This window comes from Onychostoma macrolepis, chromosome 21 (assembly GCF_012432095.1).
Source record: "Onychostoma macrolepis isolate SWU-2019 chromosome 21, ASM1243209v1, whole genome shotgun sequence".
Classification (NCBI taxonomy): Eukaryota; Metazoa; Chordata; class Actinopteri; order Cypriniformes; family Cyprinidae; genus Onychostoma; species Onychostoma macrolepis.
In genome coordinates, this window is record NC_081175.1 from 22,756,549 (window position 1) to 22,781,522 (window position 24,974).

The 24,974-nt window shown below is 36.1% G+C and overlaps 1 protein-coding gene across 3 annotated transcripts in view; it reads left to right on the top strand.

Annotated features, from left to right (window-relative positions):
* LOC131528980 (potassium/sodium hyperpolarization-activated cyclic nucleotide-gated channel 1) overlaps positions 1 to 24,974 on the top strand; it is a 131,717-nt gene that overhangs the window by 78,935 nt on the left and 27,808 nt on the right. For all 3 annotated transcript variants that reach the window (XM_058758461.1, XM_058758462.1, XM_058758460.1), the window contains exon 4: positions 11,840 to 12,058. In XM_058758461.1, the coding sequence (XP_058614444.1) occupies positions 11,840 to 12,058 (219 nt within the window). The remainder of the gene's footprint in view (positions 1 to 11,839; positions 12,059 to 24,974) is intronic.

The window sequence follows — 24,974 nt, forward strand, 5'->3', positions numbered from 1 at the left end:
GAGCGCAGGTTTCGTCTAAAAGTAACTGGTAGGGGTTGGTGGCACAGGAGAAGCAAAGTGTAATGTAAATGTAATGAAGAAATGGTCCGAAGTATGTAGCGGTTGTACCAGAATGTTATCTGCAGTACAATTGCGTGTGTAAATTAAGTCAAGTTGGTTGCCTGATTTGTGCGTGCTAGTAGTGGTAAGGCGTTTGAGATCAAACGAAGCTAGGAGTGCATGGAAGTCTGTAGCATAAGGCTTGTCTAGGTGAATGTTGAAATCACCAAAGACTAGGAGTGGAGTGCCATCCTCCACGAAGAGGACAGCAGCCCGTCCAGCTCCTCTAGGAAGGTGGCTAGAATTTGGCTAGGGGGACGGTAAATGACCACGATCTGGAGTTTTATCGGAGCTGATACAGTAATGGCATGAGATTCAAATGAGTTGTAATTGCATAGGGAAGAGCGGGTTGAGTATTTCCAATTGTTAGAAATGAGCAGACCAGTGCCTCCACCCGGCCAACTTGCCGGGGGTGTGAAGAAAGAGAGATTAGTAGAGAGAGCAGCTGGGGTTGCTGAGTCTTCTGGACGAATCCAGGTCTCAGTCAAGCCCAAGATGCTGAGCGTGGATTTTAAAGAAAAAGCAGAAATGAAGTCAGCTTTGTTGACAGCTGACTGACAATTCAGAGACCCACAGAGAAGGAAAGAGGTGTAGTGAAGGAGGTAGAGATAAGGCGCAGGTTAGCAGGATTACGTTGCCGTCTGCGTGGGACGTTAGGCGTGGTTGAGAGAGAACCGGAATAGTTTGGAAACACATGATAGAGGTGGCAGGAAAGAGGATGGAAACGGAGAGTGTGTAAGGGAAGGGGAAAAAGAAAAGATACTTAAGTGTGTCGCCGGAGTCGTTGCTCGGTTAAAGTCGCGCAGGAAAAGTCGATGGTCTTTACCCTCGTCGGTCTTCACACGAGGAGGCTGAACGCTTCGCTGATGCTTCGCGTCAGCGCTCGGACCTCTGATAAATACAGCCTAACACACTACCGTGAAAACAGCTGTGGCGGCTTCTGATTGGCCCAGCCAATAGCCTTGTGCAAATAACTCAAGACGAAACTAACACTTCGCTAGCAAGGAGCACTGAAAATGATCCAGGTTCCTTCTTAGCCGAGGTGCAAATTATTATAATTAACAGAAAGTGCAATCAAACAACGAAACCTCAACGAAAATGCAGAATAGAAATAGAAGGAAACGAAAGTATTCCTTCCCAACAGCAAGTAAATAATTTAAACAACAGATCTATGACTAAGTATCGCAACACTTACGAGCTGCTGTCCGTCTCTTCTGGTGAATATTCGGCTTCTCCCGACTTGTAATAGCGAACAGGCAGTTTAAATACTTTTACAGTCGCTGTGGCGGCTTCTGATTGGCCCAGCCAATAGCCTTGTGCAAATAACTCAAGATTTAAACTAACACTTCGCTAGCAAGGAGCACTGAAAATGATCCAGGTTCCTTCTTAGCCGAGGTGCAAATTATTATAATTAACAGAAAGTGCAATCAAACAACGAAACCTCAACGAAAATGCAGAATAGAAATAGAAGGAAACGACAGTATTCCTTCCCAACAGCAAGTAAATAATTTAAACAACAGATCTATGACTAAGTATCGCAACACTTACGAGCTGCTGTCCGTCTCTTCTGGTGAATATTCGCTTCTCCATAAAATGATCATATTTAAAAAATATATATATATAAAATAATATAATACAATATAATACAATTATGTTGTCATTGTATTGATATTTAATCTTATATTATTAAAAGATGACAAAAAAGGCAACATATAACAGCAATATATATGTATGCATGTGTATATACTGTTATTTGTTTGTTCTAAATATATATAAAATAGATCTATACTGATATCTATACTGCAATTCTTAAATAGTCATGTTTTTTTTTTCCTGGATGTAATATAATGTGTGTGTAGTTTTACCTCAGGGATGGTCTACATGTGATCTTATTCCGCTCTCCAAGCACACGCTGTCTGCTGTCACCTGATTGGTTCACGCTTGAATAGCTGGATAGTAACCGGGGTTGTGTGGGTGTGAGAACGAGCGAGAGAGACAGAAAGAGAGGGAGGGGGATATAAAAACATTTTCTACACACCTTTAGACAACACTCACCTCATGTTAAGACAAAAGCTTGGTGTAGTAGTGACACTAAAAGCCCGCTGGCCTCTCCGAGCGCAATTTTAATCAGCTCTTGTTTTGTATTTTTAATCTTCCGTTTCATTGGCTGTGGCCGTATTTCTCTCGTTTAAACCATTACTTCAAATGCCAGTCTGAACTGTAAGGGCATCTCGTACGTTACCGTTGCACAAAATCGTGACTATTGCCTCTGCTATAAATAACCACAGATACATAAAAACACACACATATCCCAGAGGGCTCTCTGTGTGTCTGTGGATTGGATGGTTTGTTTTGGTGTTAAAGGTGACGTAATTACGTAGGTTGGGTGTGAGCGATCAATCTAAGAGCTGATATATGGGACAGGTTTATGTGTGTTGAGTAACAGGCCACTGTTCTTTCACTGTAATCACCAAAAGCCCCACAGACTAGAATAGAGTGCACCAGTTGGGTTTATCCTATTTAGTTTCTCCATATAGAAATTGATTTTTAGCAATAATGTATAAACCTTTCAAGACAGACCTACCATGAGCTCCAAGAAAATATATATTGCTGTAGAAGCCCCAAATGTGATTTTCAACTTTACTTTTTAAGTTTTTGATAAAAATTCTGGTTTATTTCCAAATTCCCACTGCAGAATTAAACCACCCACAATCCTTGTAGGAGATCCACGAATCAGAGAAGTTCTTGTTACCATGGAAACAGTAATAGCAGCCCAGTAATGGCTACCCACTCCCATGAAGCATTGCAAATAACCTACCAACATTGAATAAATTAATTTTTAAACAAATAGTTTGAATGAATAGCTAAAGTGACACGTGAATAAGTCATTTTCAAACCAAAGAGCTTTGTTTTGGTCAAAGCAATAAATCCACCTAACCGACATTGCGAAAAACCCATTGCGAAATATGCGTGGGGAAATTTTTCTCCCTCACACGAAATTCCCAGTGAATTCCTATTAAAATAACAAGATTTTACCAGCAAAAATTCACCAAACAATGATAAATGTGATCGCACCTTAAGATATTCATTTGCTTTGGTCACGAATGAATGATTTAGTCATCTGAAAGAATCTGTTATTTAAATGATTCAGTGAATCACTTTAAATAACTTTAATAATTTTTTTTGGTTGTGAATGAATTAGTGTTTTTGAATGAAGTCATTAAGACAGTCCCTTGTGTTCATGAATGAATCAGTGTAACGAATGAATCAGTTCAGCAAATGATTCAATGATTCATTCAAAAAAACAAACAAAAAAAAACAGTCACTTACAGTAAAAAAAACAGTAAAAATAGCATTTTCCAAACAATGTCCTGTTTCAGATTTTAATTTGTTCCCTTTGCAATGCTTTATGCAATGCCTAGTTCATTCCCTCATAAAAGAATTTAAGCACACAAGCTCATACCTTTTGTCTTTTTCTTCGGTTTTCAAATGTTTTTTTCATGTCACCAAAATGCTGCAATATTCTATGTATTCGATTTATCTTGGAGCCTGGAGACAATAAATGGGAAAATATTATTGGAACAAAGACTGATGAATAGATTCACAAAAACATTCACAATGAATATACGTACACATTTTTATATTCTGTTCTGTATGCACAAGCACACAAAAAGAAACTCCTCTGAAGAGAGCAAGAGCCTATCAAATGTATTAAATCCAGTAATGTCATGCAGCCCACAACTTCCTTAAGTCCTCTTATCTCCCGCATATGGCTCTTGATCTTCTGTAATGCTGAATTAAGAAGAATATCATTACCATACTCTCTAAATGACCCCTGTTTTCTGGAAACGCTTTGAAACTTGTGGCTAGTTAAAGCGATAAGGTAGAGAGAAGCAGAAATATGGATGTGTGTGGCCTTTTGGTAAGTGTGTGTGTGTGTGTGTTTTAGGAAAAGACTGAACCTCATTTGAATTTTTATTGCACAGTAGCTCATCAGAGGAGAAAAGCCCAGTAGAACAAAGGTGATTTCCAGCTTATTTATAATAAGAAGCGCTACTACCTGACTCATTATCTTCCTGCTTAAACTTCTCACCCACAATGCACGGCATAATGTACACTGTAAGCTCCAACGGTATCCTTCCGTATTCTCGTTTTTGTCGCGTTTTTGTCCTAAATACATGTAAAAGGCCCATGTCTATTTGGAATAAAGAGCTTACTTTTTGCTGCAGGTGGGCTTGGAAAGGGGGCACTGCTTTTCCACTTGTATTTTTATGATTAAAATAACAGCAAAGCTATGTCTTAATAGTATACGACTTACTTATTATTTTAGCATAATTGAGGTACTATTACAGTTTTTAATAATATTTTGAATCATTTTAGTAGTTTAATTTTGTTATATTTTGTTTTTGTTTTTTTAATATTATTTCAGTTTCAGTTTTTTTAGTTATTTTAGATCAAGTTAAACTAAGTTAAAATGTTGCCTTGCACTTTATTTAAAATAACGATTGTTCATGGTTTGTAGTTTTAGTTAAATATAGCAGTACGCAAATTTTGTATTATCAATATCTTCAAAAGCTACAACTTAGTGACCACAGCAGATTGCATAAAATACCATACAATGCATTAATATCAGCCGTTGTTTACCATTTCCATTTTGACTCATTATTTGATTGGACTATCGTGTTTTTACACAAACCAGTAATAGCAAAAATACCTGCTTTTATTTCAGGTCGCATACTACTGTTCATCATTTATTAATGCATACTACTTTGTTTGAGATACTACTTAAATAATAGGCGGTTAAAAGCTAATAGGCTGTAATCAGTGTATACTGCACAGTATCTGCATACTGTGAACAATATGCTAGTATTCCATTATGAACAAAAGACTGCATTTCCCAAGGCAATTATAAAGAGACGATCATAGGAGTCATTTGGCGAGAGATTATGAGAGTAGATAACATTGCAGAAAACCAAATTAGAAGGAGTAAGAGATCATTAATCCTCTCAGGTTTATGAAAAGTAAATAGTCCTAAACAAAAGGAACAATGTAACTTTGTCTTTTTGGCACATGCTCAAGGCACAAAGACGGACCAGAATATGTAGGGCCAGATGTTTGGAAACGTCTTAATCATGATGTTTAAACCCTTTTTGAGAGTTTAGAAACTCCCTGACTGGATTACAGTAACGGAAATGCGATTTGGTTTGTAAAATCTGATTTTAAATTGATTTACGTTAAGTTCTATAGTATCTGTATCGATTACCACAGAAAACAGTTGTGTCAACCAGCAAAAAATGCTTTGAGCGAAATATACAGAATTTCAAACCACAAACCTGTTAATGATTTACAGGTTTGTGTTTTGAAATGCTGTACTAGTATGAGATACTAGTCAAAAGTGTTTTCTGTGGTAATCGACCGCCTCAGATGCTGTTGATAAAGCTTACACTGTGTGTAATGTGCTATGGTCCTTTAACTTTGATTTCCATCAGTTTTGCTGTCTCCTGAGATGTTGCCAAATCAATAGCTCACACTTTTATTTAATAAAGTCTCCTTGTTATAGTAATTAATTACCAGATGTAAGGGATAAAACAGGGATCTGTTTGGTAGCTGGTAAAAGATTGCTTTTAATTCTCAAGAGGCCTGTTGATACGATTGCTTGGCCTTTCGTTTTATCTCACACGTCACTTTAGATAGCTCAGCTGACATCCATCAGGAGAAATACAGAGGGGAGAGAAGAGAAAAGGTGAGAGAAGAAGAAAAACAGATTGGTTAAAAAGGTAGAAGGAGATAGATAGAGGGAGAAACCAGAAGATAAAAAGAGGACAAGAGCTGCTAGTTGACAGTGAACCCGGAAAACCATCCAGTTTCGAAAAGACACGCAAGAGTCACAGTTTTCATTAATTACAGACTGTGGTCCTGGGCAAAACCAAAAAATCAATTCAATTTAAATTCAAAATAAAATAGAGATACTTTTTATGCTTTAATACAAATAAAACTAATTTAATTTCAGCAAAGTAAAATAATAAAATGTAATATTTGCTGCATTTATTTTCATTTGCAGTCAAATGTTATACATTTTTTAAATATTAAATAATTATCATTGCATGTTTTATTAATCATAAAATGCAGCTTTTTAGCCCAACCAATCCCATAATAAACTATAATTAAACATGAAAAATAAAAGGAAACGTGAGTAGGGGAAAAATAAAATGTGAGTTCCAGAAAATAATATGGTGCTCTGAGTGCTTTTAACATACACTGTTAAAATAACTGAAACAGGGTTCAGGGACCAATCAAAACCTCCAAGATTTCACTCTCTACACTTTCCTTGTTTAAACAAACATTTAGAAGATTAAGAAAATGACATAGCCTACTGCATGTTCATGCAAATGTCTCTTAAGGTGAAGGTGGTTTATTCGAGCCCCTGATTACCCTTTTCTGACACACTGGGCCTGGTAACGTAGCGTGTGATTAGCTTGAATAGTGGAATTGGATTGAATTTCAATTACTGCATGTCTGGTCACATCTGAGAGAGTCACACCTGGGTGAGGAGAGTGGTCGCACATTCACAGTCACACGAGGCCCATAGTTCTTATACACTGGAGAAAGAACTTCACAGGTTTGCGACGCCACTTTGATTTCCATTGTTGAACAGGTGAATGAATTTCAAACAAAGAAGAGCACAAATTTGTGAAAGGAAATGTGTATGTGTCAACAGTGCTGGAGCAACTAGCTAAACATAACAGCGCTATTAGCTTAGCAACATTTTTCAATTCCGTATTACAAGGCTAACTGTATTACTTTGAAAAATGTTTTTATCCCTAAATAATCCCTTAACCATGGTAAAATCATGGTAACACACTGCCTCTCATGGCTTATTTCTTTATTATTCTGAGTGCCCTCTTAATATAGTATCTGTAAAAGGCTAATGCAGTTAGCCACTTTATGTCAGTAAATTGCTATAAGCTAAACTACGAGTTACTGATATAGCCTATTTACTGTTGTCAACAACTTTAAATTCTGAAATAATTTGAAGTAGCTTCCCAGCACTGTGTATATGTGCAAAGCCATGTGCATGTGTACAAGTTTTAGCGGTTTATGTTGGATTATTCATGTGTGCGCACGTGAATGTCTGTGGCTATTATGCGGATTAGAGCATTATGACCCAAGCTATACATGGACACATGTATATACCTGGTGTGTAGTTGCTTTTGTATGCTGTCTCCCTCTGCGATGCTCTACGTGGTGCTGTCTGGCTATGACACCTACTGTAACACTGTAACATACACAGATTATCAGCCAATCAACACATTTCCCAAGTGGGCTCTTCTAATCATCGGCAGACCACTTAAGGACCCACAGCTATCAAATACACTGGTATGAAGTGTTAGTTAAAACAGTGTCTGAGTGCAGAGGATGAGAGATTGTAGGTGTTTGTGGAGTGAGTCTGATTGGGACGGATGCCTTCTCTTGACATCTGGTCATCAGAAACTACAGAGGAAGATCATTTGGTTTTTACACACACAAACCCACATTTACAAACCAGATTCTCTTCCGGAAAGGTTTAATAATTTAATTATTTGCAGTTGTCATAAAGCATGACATGCTATTTACATAAAACAGGTAATATTACACAATGAAAATTGATATATATTTTATAATTTAAAGCTGAAACAAACTTTTCCAGCTTGATTTTCTTTTCTTTTTTTTCCGTAAGCACCTGATTTGACTTGCGATTTGTTTTTCCCTGGTGGACAACAAAACAGGTGAAAGTCTCACATAGACTCACGTAAAACCTGATCAGGACCAGATCAGAATAAAACTTGGTTTTGACTTGGGATAATAAGAACCCACCCAGAAAACCTTGTCAACCACCTAGAAACCACTTAGAACACCCTAGCAAACACCTAGCAATATCCTAGCAGCGCCTTAGCAACCACGCAGAACACTTTAAAAACCACATTGCAACACCCATGCAATGATGCACCCAGCACCCAAAACACCCTAGCAATCCATCAGAACACCCTAGCAACCTCATAACAGCACCCTAAAAGTTCTACCCAGAACAACCTACAACAACCTACCAACAATATAGGAACACCATAGCAATTCTGTAGCAACTACCCAGAAATCCCAATCAATGACCTAGCAACACCCTAACAACCGCTCAGAACACCCTAGCAACCCCATAGCAACGCTGTAGAAATGCCCTAGCAACAACTCACAACACCCTAGAAATTCTGTAACAACCACCCAGAAAACCAACCACCTAGCAAGGCCCTAGCAACAACATAGCAATACCCTAGCAATTCTGTAGCTACCACCCAGAAAACTATATCAACCACCTAGAAACACCCTAGCAATGGCACCCACTCAGAACTATCTAGCAATTCTGTAGCTACCACTCAGAAAACTCTATCAACCAGCTAGCAACGCAACCAACCACTCAGAAACCCTATAAATACTGTAGCAACCAACCAGAAAACCAATCACCTTGAAAGGTCCTCACAATCCAACAGAAAACCCCATCAACCACCTAGCAACACCCTGCCAATGACATGGAAACAACATAGCAACTCCCTAGCAATTCTGTAGCTACCACCCAGAAAACTCTATCAACCACCTAGCAACAACCAAACAACCACTCAGAACACCCTAGAAATTATGTAGCAACCAACCAGAAAACGATATCAGCCACCTAGCAATGCCACCCACTCAGAACTAGGGTTGCAAAGGGGTATAAAAAATAAATAAATAAATAAAAAGTATGGTAAATTTCCAAAATTCCAAACTTAATGATATTAAATTTGCTGGTAATTTTTTGCCCCTTTGCAACCCTAATCAAAACTCCTGAGCAATTCTGTAGCTACTACCCAGAAAATTACATCATCCACCTAGCAATGCCCTAGCAATGCCACCCACTCAGATCTATGGCTGCAAAGGGGCAGAAAATGTATGGTAAAATTCCAGAAATTTTCCAGGATGTTTTGGAAAAATTTGACGAATTTTGGAAAGTTTCTGTAAATTTACTGGTACAATTTTCCAAGATTTTTTTGAGAATTGTTTTTGAAAATTTTGGAAGGTTTCTGGAAATTTATTGGTAATTCCTGCCCCTTTGCAACCATTCTCAGAATTCCCGAGCAGTTCTGTAGCTACCACCCAGAAAACTATGTCAACAACCTAGCAACACCCTTGCAAGCACTCAGAACACCCTAGAAATTCTGTAGCAACCAACCAGAATCACCTTGCAATCACTTTGCAAGGCCCTAGCAACGCCCTAGCTACCACTCAGAACACTTTAATAACCACATAATAACACAACAGAAAATATGTTAGTAACAGACTCGCCCTGGCAACCACTGACATTTATTTTTTTCAGCAAATGTAGTATGATGTGCAATGACAGCATGCTATAGGGAATATCTAATATGATGCAGTCCCCCCACCTCACAACCTCTATGTGTGCAATTACAACCTTAATTTTTCCATCAATCTTTGAAATAAATCAGCAATCAGCATAGAGATTAGATTTGGCAGTAATAGGTGACTCAGTACTGGACTTAATACAACCATAGAGAGAGAAAGCGAGCACGTCAGGAGCATTTTCCTGAAGTTATTATGACAGGCGCACACACTCAGCAGAACTAGCGTGTGTGATACTAGCGTCCCGGCTAGCATTTGAGAGCCCTGTGGGTTGGCAGGCAGCGCTATGCAGGTTTAAGAGCGGCTTCAGCGAGCATTTGTCGGCTTCCTCAGCACTTTTTTCTCTTCAAAATGAGCAGGAAGAGATTCAAACAGTCAGCAGTTCCATCCCAGACTCCATCCATGAACTCGGAACTGTCACATCCTCATATCCCTTCAGCGAGCTTCACAAAAACATGAGGAGCTGAGGCAATCGGGAGTCGTATGGGTCTTGTTTTAGTCCGTGCTCTCAGTTAACTAATGTCTGTGAGTAATGCTGACATTGAGGAGTGACAGAGCAAACTGAAAATAGCTTCTGGCTATAAAATAAATCAGAGAAGCAAATTCATCTGACCTAAACAGAGCACTGCTACATTTGGTACAACCTCCCAAAAATATCCAATGCTGATTCAACAGGGATTTTACAAACAAATGAAATAAGAAATAGCTTATTTTTTATAAAAAAAATAAAAAAGTATTAAAGCACATTATATTTCAAGTCTTACAAGATTGTGCTTTCAATAGAGAAATAACTAACTCTATTTTTTCTAGACAACTAATATTATTTTTATTATACTATTATACACTAATATTTAACAACATAAAATGGAAAAATATACAATATAATATAATATTATATTATATTATATATATAAATTTATTATTAATATAATATATATATATATATATATATATATATATAAGCCTACAAATAACAGTATCAACAGCAAAAAATACTTGGAAAGTTTCAGCCTTGTTTTCATGAGCTGATGTATTGATTGTGAGTAGGGTCAGACACGCTGCAGTACATCTGCAGTACAGTTTGTCTCTTTCTATTCGCACAGTTCTCCATTAAAATCAGCTGCGCTAATAGCCTGTGAGAGGACTGAAAGTGTCCTTGCTCTTCTTCTCTCGTCCGGCATGAGGAATCCACAGAGCTACTGACGGCAGCTAATGGAAGTAATCCAAGTTGATTAGCAGACACCAAAGCCATCACTTCTTTTAACACCTCACTGCAAATGACAAAGAGACTAAAAAGATGGTGTAGAGATGGAGTATTTTCTCAAAGAAAAAAAAAAGCGTGAAAAAATATAATTTTATAATAAAGAAAATCGTCAGACAGTGTGTAAAAAAAGCTAAATTAAAGCTATTTTATTTTTTAAAATGTATAATTATTTTCAAAATTAATATTAGAGTTCAGATGCAAAAGCCTCTAAGTGCCGTTTGAAATTGTCTTCTAAAATGAGCAGTTTTATCAGGCTCTCATGTGTAGGTTCAGAAATTTAACTTTAATGGCAATGAATAGCTTCTTTTCATTGCCATTAAATTGAAATAACTGAACATAAACTTAGGAGCCTGATAAAAACGCTCATTTTAGAAGACAATTTAAAATGACACTTTTGACAGGCTTTTGCATCTGAACTCTTCATATATACTATTTACTGTAACTATTAATACATATTTTTCCCCACACAAATAAAACATACCCATTTAAAAATCATTATAACACATGTACAAATAAATGTAAATGAATAAATATTAATTAGAAAGAGAGAGACAGAGAGAGAAATTTAATAATCATAATGCAATTAATAATACATAAAAATATATACATTTCTAGAATATATTTAATTTTATTAATTTACATAATATCGGTTGTTTGTTGCTTAGTTGTAGGGCAAAACAGTGTTACAAATAACTTTAACCATGTAAAATCAAATGGAATATTACATTGGACAAAAAAATAAAAATAAAATAAAATAGAGCTATATAGGTGGACGGTTGGATTACAACAAATAAAAGGGAACAGGAAGTACAGTAGAAATACAGAGAAGTAGAAATATAGACAATAGAATACAGAGAATACAGGGAAGAAGCATGGAGAGAGATAGTTTGCCATGCATGAAGGTCAAGTTGGCAGGATGCTGTATGCAGACTCACTGATACACTGAATATTTTGCCTGCAAGCGTACATGTTAAATTCACTCCACCTGCTTTTCTATTGCTGACTCTTTCTTGTTGTGTCATCTTCTCATCTCTGTCTCTATCGCTCTCTTAGAACGACTCCTGGGGAAAGCAGTACTCCTACGCTCTATTTAAGGCCATGAGTCACATGTTGTGTATCGGGTATGGCGCCAGAGCGCCCGTCAGCATGTCGGACCTTTGGATCACCATGCTAAGTATGATTGTGGGCGCCACCTGTTACGCCATGTTTGTGGGTCACGCCACAGCCCTCATCCAGTCTCTGGACTCATCTCGACGGCAGTACCAGGAGAAGGTAAGCGCAGCCTCATTGGTTTCATTCACCTGGCTTCTTTGTTTGCAGGTATTCACAGGTTTGCAGTTATTTTGATATGTACACCACCATGCCTTCGCTGGACGTGCATGTGATGGTACAACATCTCGACAGCGTAGTAATCTGTGGCATCATTATGTATCACATTATGAGCTCATTGCTCATCAATCATTCAAGAATGACATCAATATTGATCTCACGTCAAAGAAACTCTACCTCTGCTACATGGCTTGCACGCTTCAGACAACATGTACAGGTTGATCTACATCTACAGGGCTACAGTTATTGGATATGTTTGGATGAGCAGTATGACCAAAATGAGCCATTTAGTATTGCAACTGTATATATTATAAAAACATAATAATTTATATAATAATTATAATATAATTTTTTAATAACCAAGAATATGAATTAATATTAATATTAAATTGTCTTAGTTATAAAAATATTATCCATATGATTATTTTAATAATTATGAAATTGTTGTTATTGTTGTTATTATTATTGAATAATAATTGATTCTTATTAGTGATTAATATTCTTTATTATCCAAAAACATTTTGTTATATTGTTATTATTATTAGTAGTATTTGTATTAGTATTAGTATCATCATTATTAAAAACTAGGAGGAATTGTAATAATAATGATAATAATAATAATAATAATAATATATTAATAATTAGTAATACATATTCTTGGTTATTTATTAATTTTATTATTATTATTGTTGTTGTTGTTAAGAAATTGTAATAATAATGATAATAATAATAATACTAATAATAAACATGAATATGAATTAACTAATTAATATTTAATGTATGTTGTGTTTTAATTATTTTAATAAATAATAATAAATTATTATTTTTACTATAAAATCATCATCATCATAATTATTAATAATAATAATAATAATAATAGTTTAATCACTTCTAATCAAGTAAAATTGTTATACAAAGTCTAATTTTTTAAATCTAGCATAAGTTCAATAGTAAACAATCAACTTCAAATAATAAACTCTCACCTGCACAGGTTTCTGAAACAATGCTGTCGCTGCTTGACACATTCCTGCAGTTCTCTGACCTCAGCTGTATAGTTCATTACTGAGCTCAATCGAGGATTGTGATACTTAAGTCATCAACTCAGAGATGCCACTGTGTATTGATTTCACTTCCTCTAAACAGCATGCCACATTCTCTCTGGGAAATCACGAGAGGACAGATTGGCAGATTATCCCTCATTCTAGCATCTTGTCTTTGAGGGCTTGTTGTACCATTAGTGGATCATTATATCCCTGTGCTTTCAAAGAGGATTGATCCCAAGTGAACGGCAAAACTCTCTCTGGGCCAAAGCATGCTGCGCAATGGGAGCCAGAGCCGCTTTGTCCAATGAGAGAAGGGGGGCTTATCTCATCTGGGCTCTGTTTGGGTGGCAAACCCGACCTCAGTGAGCCGGGTTAACGTCACAACACACACGCAACATCAAGCCAACATGAGCCATCAGGTTCTCTGTTTAATGCCATTATAGTGGATGAGTGGAAAGCCGAGATTGAAACAGAGAGAATGGAATTCTGCTCCAGGGAGCTGGCACAGACTAAATGAAATAGAAAACATACACAACACTGTCAGAGAAAGATTGTACCTTTTAGGAAGCTTGTCACGGGGCAGTATCCTCAAAAAGTGCATATTTGCACCATATGGCATCTACTATGAATTTGTACCTTTTAAAAGGTGCTGACCCAGTAAAAAGATGTTGTACCTCTAAAAGTACTTTTTTAATGACTGTGTACCACCAGTGAAAAGTTTGAATACACACTTAGTAAAGAAATATCACAAATGGGACCTTTTTAATATTTTTATTTTTTTCTCAAGAGGTTAAATAGAGAGAAAATGGAGACTTTTACTTAGGTTTCTCAAATGTTCATTTAGAAAAAGAGCCTAGTAAATGAGTCTTACTTCTAGTGGTGTTGAAGAGATCTCAACAATGTCTCAAAGATAAGTTCTGAAATCAAGAGTCAGTGAACAAATTAAGACTTTTGCTGAGGTTTCTCCAATGTTTCCTGAAAAAAATACCCCAGTAACTTCACTTAAAGTATATCTCTTTGAGAGATTTTGAAGAGATCTCAAACTAAACTCAGATTTGACAAATCTGCAAAAGTCTGCAATCAAAATAAACACATTTCTCATTAAATTCTTCCAAGAGCAAGATCTGAGCTACCTATACTATCCACATTCAAAAGTTTGGGACAGTATTTGAATTGAATTGAATTGAATTGAATTGAATTGAATTGAATTGAATTGAATTGAATTGAATTGAATTGAATTGAATTGAATTGAATTTAATTTAATTGAATTTAATTTAATTTAATTTAATTTAATTTAATTTAATTTAAGCAAATCAGCATATTATAATGATTTCTGAATGATCATGTGACACTGAAGACTGGAGTAATGATGCTGAAAATTCAGCTTGGACATCACAGAAATAAATTACATTTAAAAATATTTAAAAATAGAAAACAGTTATTTTAAATTATAATAATATTTCACAATATTTCTGTGTTTACTGTATTTTACTGTAATGTATTCATCAAATAAATGAAGCTTTGGTAAGAGACTTTCAAAAGCATTAAAAATACATCCAAACATTTGGTATTTTCGCTTTTAAACTCTTACTGTATATCAAAGAATGTCTCTTTTTTTTCCATTTCTATTTCTCCTATGAAATTTAACACCGGAGAAAGTTGATACTTAAATGAGACACTGACAACTCACAGCTATGAAACAGTTATGAGCAACCCCTGTGCAAAAAAAAAAAATAATAAAAAATTATATACAATTTCTCTTTGTCGACAAAATCAATTTAATGTATAAGCATAAACTTATGCATTCAAAAAATAAATAAAAATGTTTGCATTTCTTTATCAAGTGCACTGTAAGCTGCCTTAGGAAAAAAAATATCTGCTAAACAACCAACTAAATGTCAGCATCCTCTAAATTTATTGTAGTAGCATAAACACATTCCGACATACGATCCAATCAATATCCAGAGATATTTTCAGTGTAGCTCATTTGTTATCTGTTACAGGGTTTTAAAATACCATCTAGGAGTTTACTCGCATTCATAAAGTTGCATTTTCTCATTACAGCTGGCCCTTACATCTTCTTGATTGGCAAAGCCATTTAGCTGAAGCCATTTAGCTGAAACCCTTTAGCGGAACAAAGTGTGGGATTACTCTGCAAAACAGGGTGCTGCACACATCCATGGCTCATGCGTACCATAAATTTCCCTGTCATGGCTGCCATGCACAGGCTTATTTGAGATGCACACGTAGCCGGTGTCACCTTCACCACGACAATGACACAGCGGTCTGAAACGGACAAAGGGCTTCGGTGAATTTACATCTCTCCGCCTGTCCCGGCATGGACTCTTATCTCCAATTTAAATATGATTTTTTGACCTTGCGGTAGCCGTGTAGCATTCGACACAAACGAGACACACGCTCCTCTTCCATTTAGGATCGCAATGTCACCACTGTGGTTTCATCCCGCCATAATGCCAATTAAAATCTGGCTCCATTGCAAATGGATATTAGATACGGCTCCCCTGCCTAGAGATCTGAAAATGGCATTCATATTGAACAGCCATATAGAGTGGTCACTATATATAAACAGCGGAGGTCAAATAACAAAGCCAATGTCACTGGCCCATACTGCCGAGAAGAACATCGAACGCTAGCATGCGGTGTGTCTTATTTTAGATACTGGTGTGCTGATGTCCCAACCAGGCTGTTTAACTAGCTTAACTAGCCTTTTACTATTTGACAACTAAAACTCTGCATGGTAGTTAAAGCATTACAGCTAAAATATCAAAACTAAAAAAGAATACATGAAAAAATCTAGAGCACTAACCTGGCTAATTGGGATGCTAAACTCTAATCTAATGAACTGCCTTGCTTTGTATTGCTTGTAAGATAAAACTGAGAACATTTTTGAATTTTCAGTTATATTGAGTATTTTTATCAATACTATTTACTATTGAATGAAATGCAATATAAAATGAAATTAATAAGCATATTTAATCACGACTCTCAGTCTTAGATTTATTATTATTATTATTATTAATTTTCTTTCACTTCCTTACAGTTTGGCCAAACTTAATAAAAATAGTATTGATAATAAATTATTATTATTATTATTATTATTAAATTACAAAAATAAAATATTATATTAAAACACACACTGTAAAAAATTTCAAGCAGTTTCAACTAATTATTATTTAGTAACTAGTTTACATTCAGTCAATTTCTGACTACAAAGTGTTATCTGAATTGTTAATAAGCAAGCCAAAGGCAACAGCTGCAAGGCCCCAAAACTCCATCGGTGACATAAATTGAGTAGAAAACCTTGGCTCCAACCAGACTCAGTCAGGAGGCAGTTCTCCTCTGGCCAGACGAAACCAGCACGGCGTGGTTTAATTCTAGGCTGCAACACAGGTCAGATTGAGCAGAGGACTTGTCTGGTTCTCGTGGTCTTGTCCCGATGGCCAACGAGGTCTTCGGATGGGATCTGTCTCTGGAGCTCATCTAGCTGACATGGTATCCGCTGATATTCAGGGCTGTCGAGGGCATCTCTAGGTGCTGATCCACCATCTGATCTGGATACGGACTGTGTGGCTACATTCACCTCGGAATAAGAATGAAACAGACTAATATTAGCGTAGATGCCACTGAGAACATTAACCCCTGCACATTATAATTGTAGTAAAAATTCTAAACAAACATTTACACATACTGTATTACCTGGAATGAAAACAATAAACTCCTAGTCTTTAAAGTACACACGGTATGTAGTTGCAGTGGAGCGGTCTGGTCATGTGCCAGTGTTTGTTGCCTTGGAAGAACTGACTGGGTTGCATCTGAAATCTTACAATGATGACAAAGCACCAATGAAACCTTTGGCCACACCATGATGGAGAAAGAAAAGTGCATTTTAAGTTCAAAAAATGAAATGATGCCTTTTAAATAATTTACAATGTATCAATATCAGTTAATTACATTTTTGATGAAACAGAAGTTGCAACCTTTTTTTGCACCGTGGCTTGTTGTTAGTCACGTTTAACACACGCAAAAATCCATTCACACGCCCATGTTAACTTCAAATGAGCACATTACTGTGGTTTATAATAATAAATGCTGTAATCTGTGGTTTTATGAGAGATCTCAAAGATCTGTTTTCTGACTCAGCTCTTGACTCATTTCCGATCCTATCTGCTGTTCCATTTGCAAAGACAAGCATAAGAAAACCGACTAATGGAAGATAACCACGCTCCAGTGGCCTTATCTCTCATCAGTCCTCTCATCTGTGGCTTTGCAGTAGCAGATCTCTTATGATCAGCAGATCAAACCTGCACATGGATGAGATCAGACGCAGAGAGCAGCCACGACATGTGGTTGTGTGCTGAGCAGAGAGTTCTTTCAAAGTGCAAGATCAAAGAAGATCGGCAGGAGAGCGCTTCGAGAAGAAGTTTCTCTGATGTGAGGTCAACATTCACCTTATTCACCTGATGTCATTTCTGATAGCAGTTTAGGAATAAACACAGCCATTTTTCCTGGCATTTACAGAGCATTCCACAGCAGGAGAGCGAGGCGAGGATCTTCTTCAAAATGTTGTGTGATTGAATGCAAAGGTTAAACAGGTGCATTGTTTGTTGGATGCTACAAGACATCTAAAGCCAGGTGCACACCTGTTTTTCTGTCCTTCCTTATGATTGTTGCTTGTCAGATTCTTCAGTGTCCCTGGTAAGAGCTTTAAATTCAAAGCAGACTGCAACATTAACAGCCTTTCTTGTGTCAGTTTGTGTGATATATATCTTGGGACTTTGGTCATGACTGACAGCGTTGACTAGGTGATAATCCACAGCATTGATGTTGTCAGTGTTTTGCTTGAAAAAATAAAAAAAAGCGTCTGAAATCTGTTGTTGCTGGGCGAAAAAGGAAAGGTCGTTTTGATTGTATGATCATGACATGAGGGGAATGCTAAATAGTGACATTTATATTGCACATTATATTATATAGATAACCCTTAACATGGATTATAATGCAATATATGATATGCAACAAAATATTTTATTATTGCTAATAAATATGTATTCAATGTTGATACAAGAAACTAATTATATCTAAACACTGAATGCATTTGCTGTGCTCCTATTTTTTCTGAAATTTCAGCCACATGTGCAACAGACATGCAACAGATGGTTTATTTTGTGTGTTTTTTACTTTAACAGGATCAAAAATATAGACTCTAATTTTCAAAAGGACAGAAGAATAAAAGGCATTATGCCCTCAAATCATTGCCTATTCTCATCTTCCCTCGTAGCAATCTGTATTATCATCCGCCTTGTATGAGCACCACAGTCTATCCTCCCCAACCAGGTGACTTTGCAATTTGGTGGAACAAAGCACTTTTTGGGTAGTTGTGTTGTCTCTTCACTTTGAGGGGCAGCCACAAGCACCTGAGACGCAGGGGAGATGCAGACAGGCTGGGCGGATTGTTTCTGACATCTAATATAACCCTGCCAGAGCCCTGCACACGTTTAATGTGATGACCGCTTCTGCAAGAAGAAATGGAAAAAAGAGAGAGTGGTGATAAACAAACCTAATCTTGCCAAAGCATTTCTGTTCCCAGGCTGATAATAAACCCAGACATGGATTAGCTTGCTGTGCTTTTGCACGAGATGTAGTGGAGAGGAAAAATCTGAACGAGCCTAGTATTAACACAAAGAAAAGGAATGAAAAGATAAGGTAACATGAGCGGTAATAAAAAGGAAGGCAAAAAAGAAGAGGAAAGTAAATGGAAAATAAATGGTAGTGAAAAGGAGAGGAAATCCTTAAGAAAAGGAATGGGACAGAACAGGAAGGGGAAAATGTAGGAAGGAAGGAAATAAAGAAGGGAGGAAGGAAAGAAAGCAAGCTGGAAGATGAAAGGAAACTGAAAAGGAAAAAAAAGTACAAAAAAGGAAAAGGAAGAGACAGGAAATGGAATGTACAATGACAAGAAGAGGAAGAGGAGGAGACAGAACAGGAAGGAAAGAAGTAAGGTAGGTAGTAAGGAAGGAAGGGAGGAAGGAAGGAAGGAATAGAAAAGGAAAGGAAAGGAAAAGATGAGGTAACATGAACGGTAATAAAAAGGAAGGAAAGAAGAGGAAAGTAAATGGAAAATAAATGGTAGTGAAAAGGAGAGGAAGACCTTAAGAAAAGGAATAGGACAGAACAGGAAGGGGAAAATGTAGGAAGGAATGAAGGGAGGAAGAAAAGAAAGCAAGCTGGAAGATGAAAGGAAACTGAAAATGAAAAAAAGTACAAAAGAAAGGAAAAGTAAGGGACAGGAAATGGAAAGTACAATGACAAGAAAAGGAAGAGGAGGAGACAACAGGAAGGAAAGAAGTAAGGTAGGTAGTAAGGAAGGAAGGAAGGAATGGAAGCAATAGAAAAGGAAAAGTAATGGAAACAGTGTGAAAGAAGCAAAGAGGGGGTAGGAAATAAAAAAGATTGAAGATTGAAAAATAACACAAGGTAATTTAAATGACGGGGAGGACAGGAAAGGAAAGGAAAGGAAAGGAAAAATATTGCAAGGTAATATAAGAAAGAAAGGAAATAGAAAATGAAAGGTAATGGGAAGAAAACTGGACACTGAAAATAGGATGGGAAAAGAAAAAAGACAGGAAAGGAAGGAAGGAAAGGGAAAAGGAGAGGACAGGATAGGAATGAAGGAAAAGGATTGTGCAAAATTCAAATTCAGGAACATTGGCACATGTCTGCAGGAATAGGCTGGTAAATCATGTGTCAATGGCCTTTTTGAAGCTGATATATAAACATGCCGCTGACACTAAAAGGACGCCAGCTGTCATTCACACAGACGGCTGAAACATTTTAGCATTACCTCAGTGGGAATCATGAAGTCCATGTAAGCAAGCTTTATGAAATCCCCTCAGGATGAAGTGAGTTTATCTGCTCTGGCAGTACCAATGATATTTGTGCTTTAAGCCACATGCCCAAAACAGCTTGACTTCTCTGTGGCATCTCACCACCTCAGGACTGCTCCTTTAAAAGCCCCTGCACTTCCCAAACCACCAACCAAAAAGTTTCCCTTCTTTGCGAGTTCAGCGTAAATCAACTCACTGCAAACACAAACAGGTCTTATCATGTCCTGACAGACACGCAGTAATCAATGTAGAACAAGAAGTGACATCGTTTTTTGTTTACGCCCTCATTTTCGTTGCTACCCACCATCTTACTGCAGCGTCACTGGCCTGCAGTGTGCAAGACGATGTTTATTCACAGGTGCTGTCGTCACCAGGCTGTGACAATCCGTTAAACCAAACAGGCTGATCCCCTGATTCCGCTTCCTGAATGTGTGTGTGTGTCTATGTAAGCAGACTCTGATTAAAATGGATGAGATTCTTGAGTTTCTGGAGTTTTTGGTCTCCAGCTCGTGTTTTTCCAAAGTTTCAATATGTGTTTGTGTAAGGGTAGGGTGGCCATCTGTCCAGTTTTAGGCCTTTTTTTAAATACTATGTCCTACTTGCACAGCCTTGAGTCGGATGCTCATTTGTCCTCCTATTACAATCATCACTATTTTATACATTATCCAATGATATATAATTACTAAATAAATAGATTTAAACATGGTTTTAACTTATATCAAGCGACCTACATTTTAGACACAATATTGACTCCAAAATAGTTCCAAACAGTCACAGCAGAACATTTGTGTCTCCAGTCAACAGCTTTGTTTTGTTTCTGAGAGATTCAACGTTTTTTAACAAATCATCAGTAGCTGCGTTTCCATTATAGATTTGTGTTAAACTTTTGCGATATTTTAGAAATATCGATAAAAAACTATTTTCAGCAGTTTCCATTAATTAGTGTTATGTGACTAAAACATAATTTTTTCTTTTCGCGATAAGTCATGACAACCGATGTTGGTAGGTTTACGTATATTTCGCAATATATCGTAAAAAAAGGAGGTGGTTTTTCAGGCAATTCAAAAAAGGAATATTTCGCAAAGCTGCAATGGAAAAAGTTTTTTGCATTTACTGGTCACCTGGCGTACATAAAAGATGATCATTCTTTGATGTACTAAAACCTCGAAAAAATGCTTCATACACTGTAAAAAGTGATAAGTTGACTTAACTTAATCACTGTAAAAAGTGATAAGTTGACTTAACTTAAAGAAATTGAGGAAACCCGGTGACTTAAAATTTTTAAGTAAATGATAATTAAAAAAATAAGTTAAGTGAATTATCAAGTTCGCTTAATTAAAAAAAATATATATATATTAGTTACTTAATAATTTTAAGGCAACGGGTTTCCTCAATTTTTTTAAGTTAAGTCAACTTATCACTTTTTCAGTGGGAGGAAACCCGTTGCCTTAAAATTATTAAGTAAATAATAATTTTAAAAAATAAGTTAAGTGAATTGTCAAATTAGCACTTATCACTTTTTACAGTGTACGTGGCTGCTCTCAAGTATAAGATGCTTTCCTTGCCATTAATGCTTGGATAACCCCTTATTTCCACGGCACATCAATCGTGGCCACACAGCCAATTACAGTCACTCTAGCCACTGCTTGTGTATATACCAATTGCGTTGCGGCACATTTCAGAAGCATCCCAGAAGCAACTCTCTGTGCTGCTTCACTAAAAACACATGCATACGTCTCCTTCGATTAAAAAAAAATATATGACTAGTGCTGTGGCTGCAACATACGTAAACCTACCAATATCCGTCACCATGACTTCTTGTGAAAGGAAGAAATTATGTTTTAGTCACATAACATCGGTTAATGGAAACACCATCGATTCACAATAAGTTTTTATCGAAATTTATAAAACTTCGCAAAACGTTTGTGCAAATCTGTAATGGAAATCCGGCTAGTGACTTGTTGCATATTTTTATATTCAGAATATTTTGGATTTTATTTTATAACGTATAACATTAATATTATAACGTTATTTATCCAGGTGTAAACAGTCTGTGTAAATACATCAAAATTTTGCCTGATTTCATTTGATTGGTAAAAGCCCTGTAATAGTCCTATCTTTCTACTGTAATTGCATTTATTGAATAATTAAAAAATAAATAAATAAATGTAAGGGGACATATACATTTAAAAGGGTTAGTAGAATTGCCTTTATAGAAAGGTTAAAATGCCACCGGAAATTGATTTAAATATACGGAGGATTTCTCATGCATACTAGTCTACAGTATGTGTGTGAGAATAAACACAATGACTGTGTCTCCGAAAGGAAGCCCATATCAGTGCTTTGCTTTTGCCCTGATGCCCAATGACTCACTGTATCTCTACAAGAAGCTGATGGCACTCGCACCGCCACCGACTGACTGACCACAGGTCACTCTTACTCATATTATGAATATTCAGCAATGACTCTGACTCGTCCAGATTAGAAACATAATGTGGGGAATTCACTAGGAATTAATTGTGCCCGCACCATTTATTTGCATTGTTTTAGCATTCAATTCCATTGCCTGAATTATGCAAATTATGGAACAGTGTTCACTAGTCCAGCCAAATAGCCTGGAGATGTGGTGAATAAGGCATAATCTAGTAGGCATAATTTACATAGAAAAGAGGCATGTTTGTGTTGAAATATATATATATAATATACAAATTATGGACAACAACAAATAAATGGCAAATATTAAAATTCTATACTAATCTATATATATATATATATATATAAATATATAAATTCATGTTTTGGCACTGAAAATACCACTGTTAGTGATTTCACCCCTTTGTGTGTGCATTAGAATTCCAGTTTTCATATATGAGACACAAAGTCTCCTCAGAGACATATAAAATCAGCATGGTCAAGCTAAAGCAGGCTGTACCATCTTAGCGTCCCACAGCCTGAAGACATCAGTTCTTAAATTCTCAAGGCCTCTGTCTAAGAGACAAGGATAAAGACTTCCTGTCGAGACTGTAAGTAGCTATGGGTCTAGCCATCTCCCCGCCGCAGATGCAGCAGAGAGAGACGGGGAGGTTTTGGAACATTAGTATAATTGCTTGGTGCTTGAATTGTCATTTAAAGCCATTTCACCCGCACTGATAAAGGACAACGCGGTCTTCTGTTCTGTCCCGTTTCTGTGCTGCTGCATTTCCCTCTCACTGCCATCACATAAAACACATATTGCTGTCCATGTAAAACAATCTGATTTTGGAAATAAACATTAAAAGTGCTGTATCCTACATGTTTACTTACGGTCTCTAACTCAGATTTCTAAGAAAATGAATTGTTATGAAAACACTGCTTTACTTACATTTTCCATTTGTGAAAAGAATACTACATTTGCCAGATCATGCACTGTTAATTTGTCCTGCAATGCAAGGCATTCAATCTAACCTTCTGTATCAAATGTGATAAATGAACTGAAATCAATTATTTTTAACATCAACTTCTGGCATTTTGATCATGGAGATATTTTTACCCAAACTGAGATTAAAAAATTAGATTTTTATTTATTTTTGTTGATGTTGTTGAGAAAATATACTACTATTATCAAAAGTTGTAAGATTTTTTTTATTATTATTTATTTATTTATTTTTTATTTATTTTTTAAAGAATTTAAGACTTTTATTCAGCATGGATGCATTAAATTAATTTAAAAAAATTGTATTGAAGACATTGTTAATAGTGTAAAAATGAACAGTACATGTAAGTGTAAAAAAGAATTAACAGTAAGAATAAACAGTAAAGACCTTTATTAATTCTATTTCAAATGCTGTTCTTTTAAACTTTCTAGTCATCAAGTAGTAGTAATAATAATAATAATAATACAATTTTAATTATGTTAATATTAATTAAAATGTTGTATTTTCTTATAAATATTTCATTTTAGATTATAATATTATAAAATAAAAATATTGATTTTTAATTTAATATATTAAATATTAAATCATTTTTTTTCTTTTTTACATTTCACAAAAATATTAAGCAGCACAACTGTTTTCAACATCAATAGAAAATGCTTCAGATCAGCAAATCATCATATTAGAATGATTTCTGAAGGATCATGTGACACTGAAGACTGAGTAAGGATACTGGCAATTCGCTCTGCATCACAGGAATAAATCACATTTTATAATATATAAAAATAGTAAACAGTTGTTTTAAATTGTAATAATATTTCAAAATGTTAGTTTTACTATCATTTCATAAAACCTCAACATGCTTCTTTTTACAAATAGAAAGTATGACATGTGCTGTAATGCACAGTATGTCAAAATGATCTTACTGAAGCAAGGAAAATCATAATACAGCCAGTTTGAATTTGTGGAACCGTTTCTTTAATGAATCTAAAAAGTACACTGATAGAGAATAGATAAAACAGCTTGTACAGAAATAAGAGTTTATATATCTAACAGCATTTATTGATTAATCATGAATAGAAGAGCTGATATAGATATGCAAGTCAATCAATGTAAAAATTTTAAATAGATTGCTCTGGGACAGTTATAGACTGTCTTGGTATGATTTCCTGTGACGGTACGGAGCGGGCAGCCTGCGTAGCTACAGAAAGCATACGTAATTGAATTTATGTGTAACCAGAGATAGGTAACAGGGAGCAGGTGCTGGATTAGACATTCCTGCTCTGATGTCATCAGCTGAGTTGGCAGACAGGAAGTGTTCATCCGCACACACCACCTGCCCACAGACAATGACCCAGCACAATTTCTGTGTGCGTGTGGATGTGTTTACACAGGATTCATCTGAAAGGCTCATCACTAAATCATGCATGAATTAAAAGATCATTTCATCAAACGCCTACACAGAGGGGCGTTTCATTGCTCAAGGTCGCTCTTTCGTAGCTCA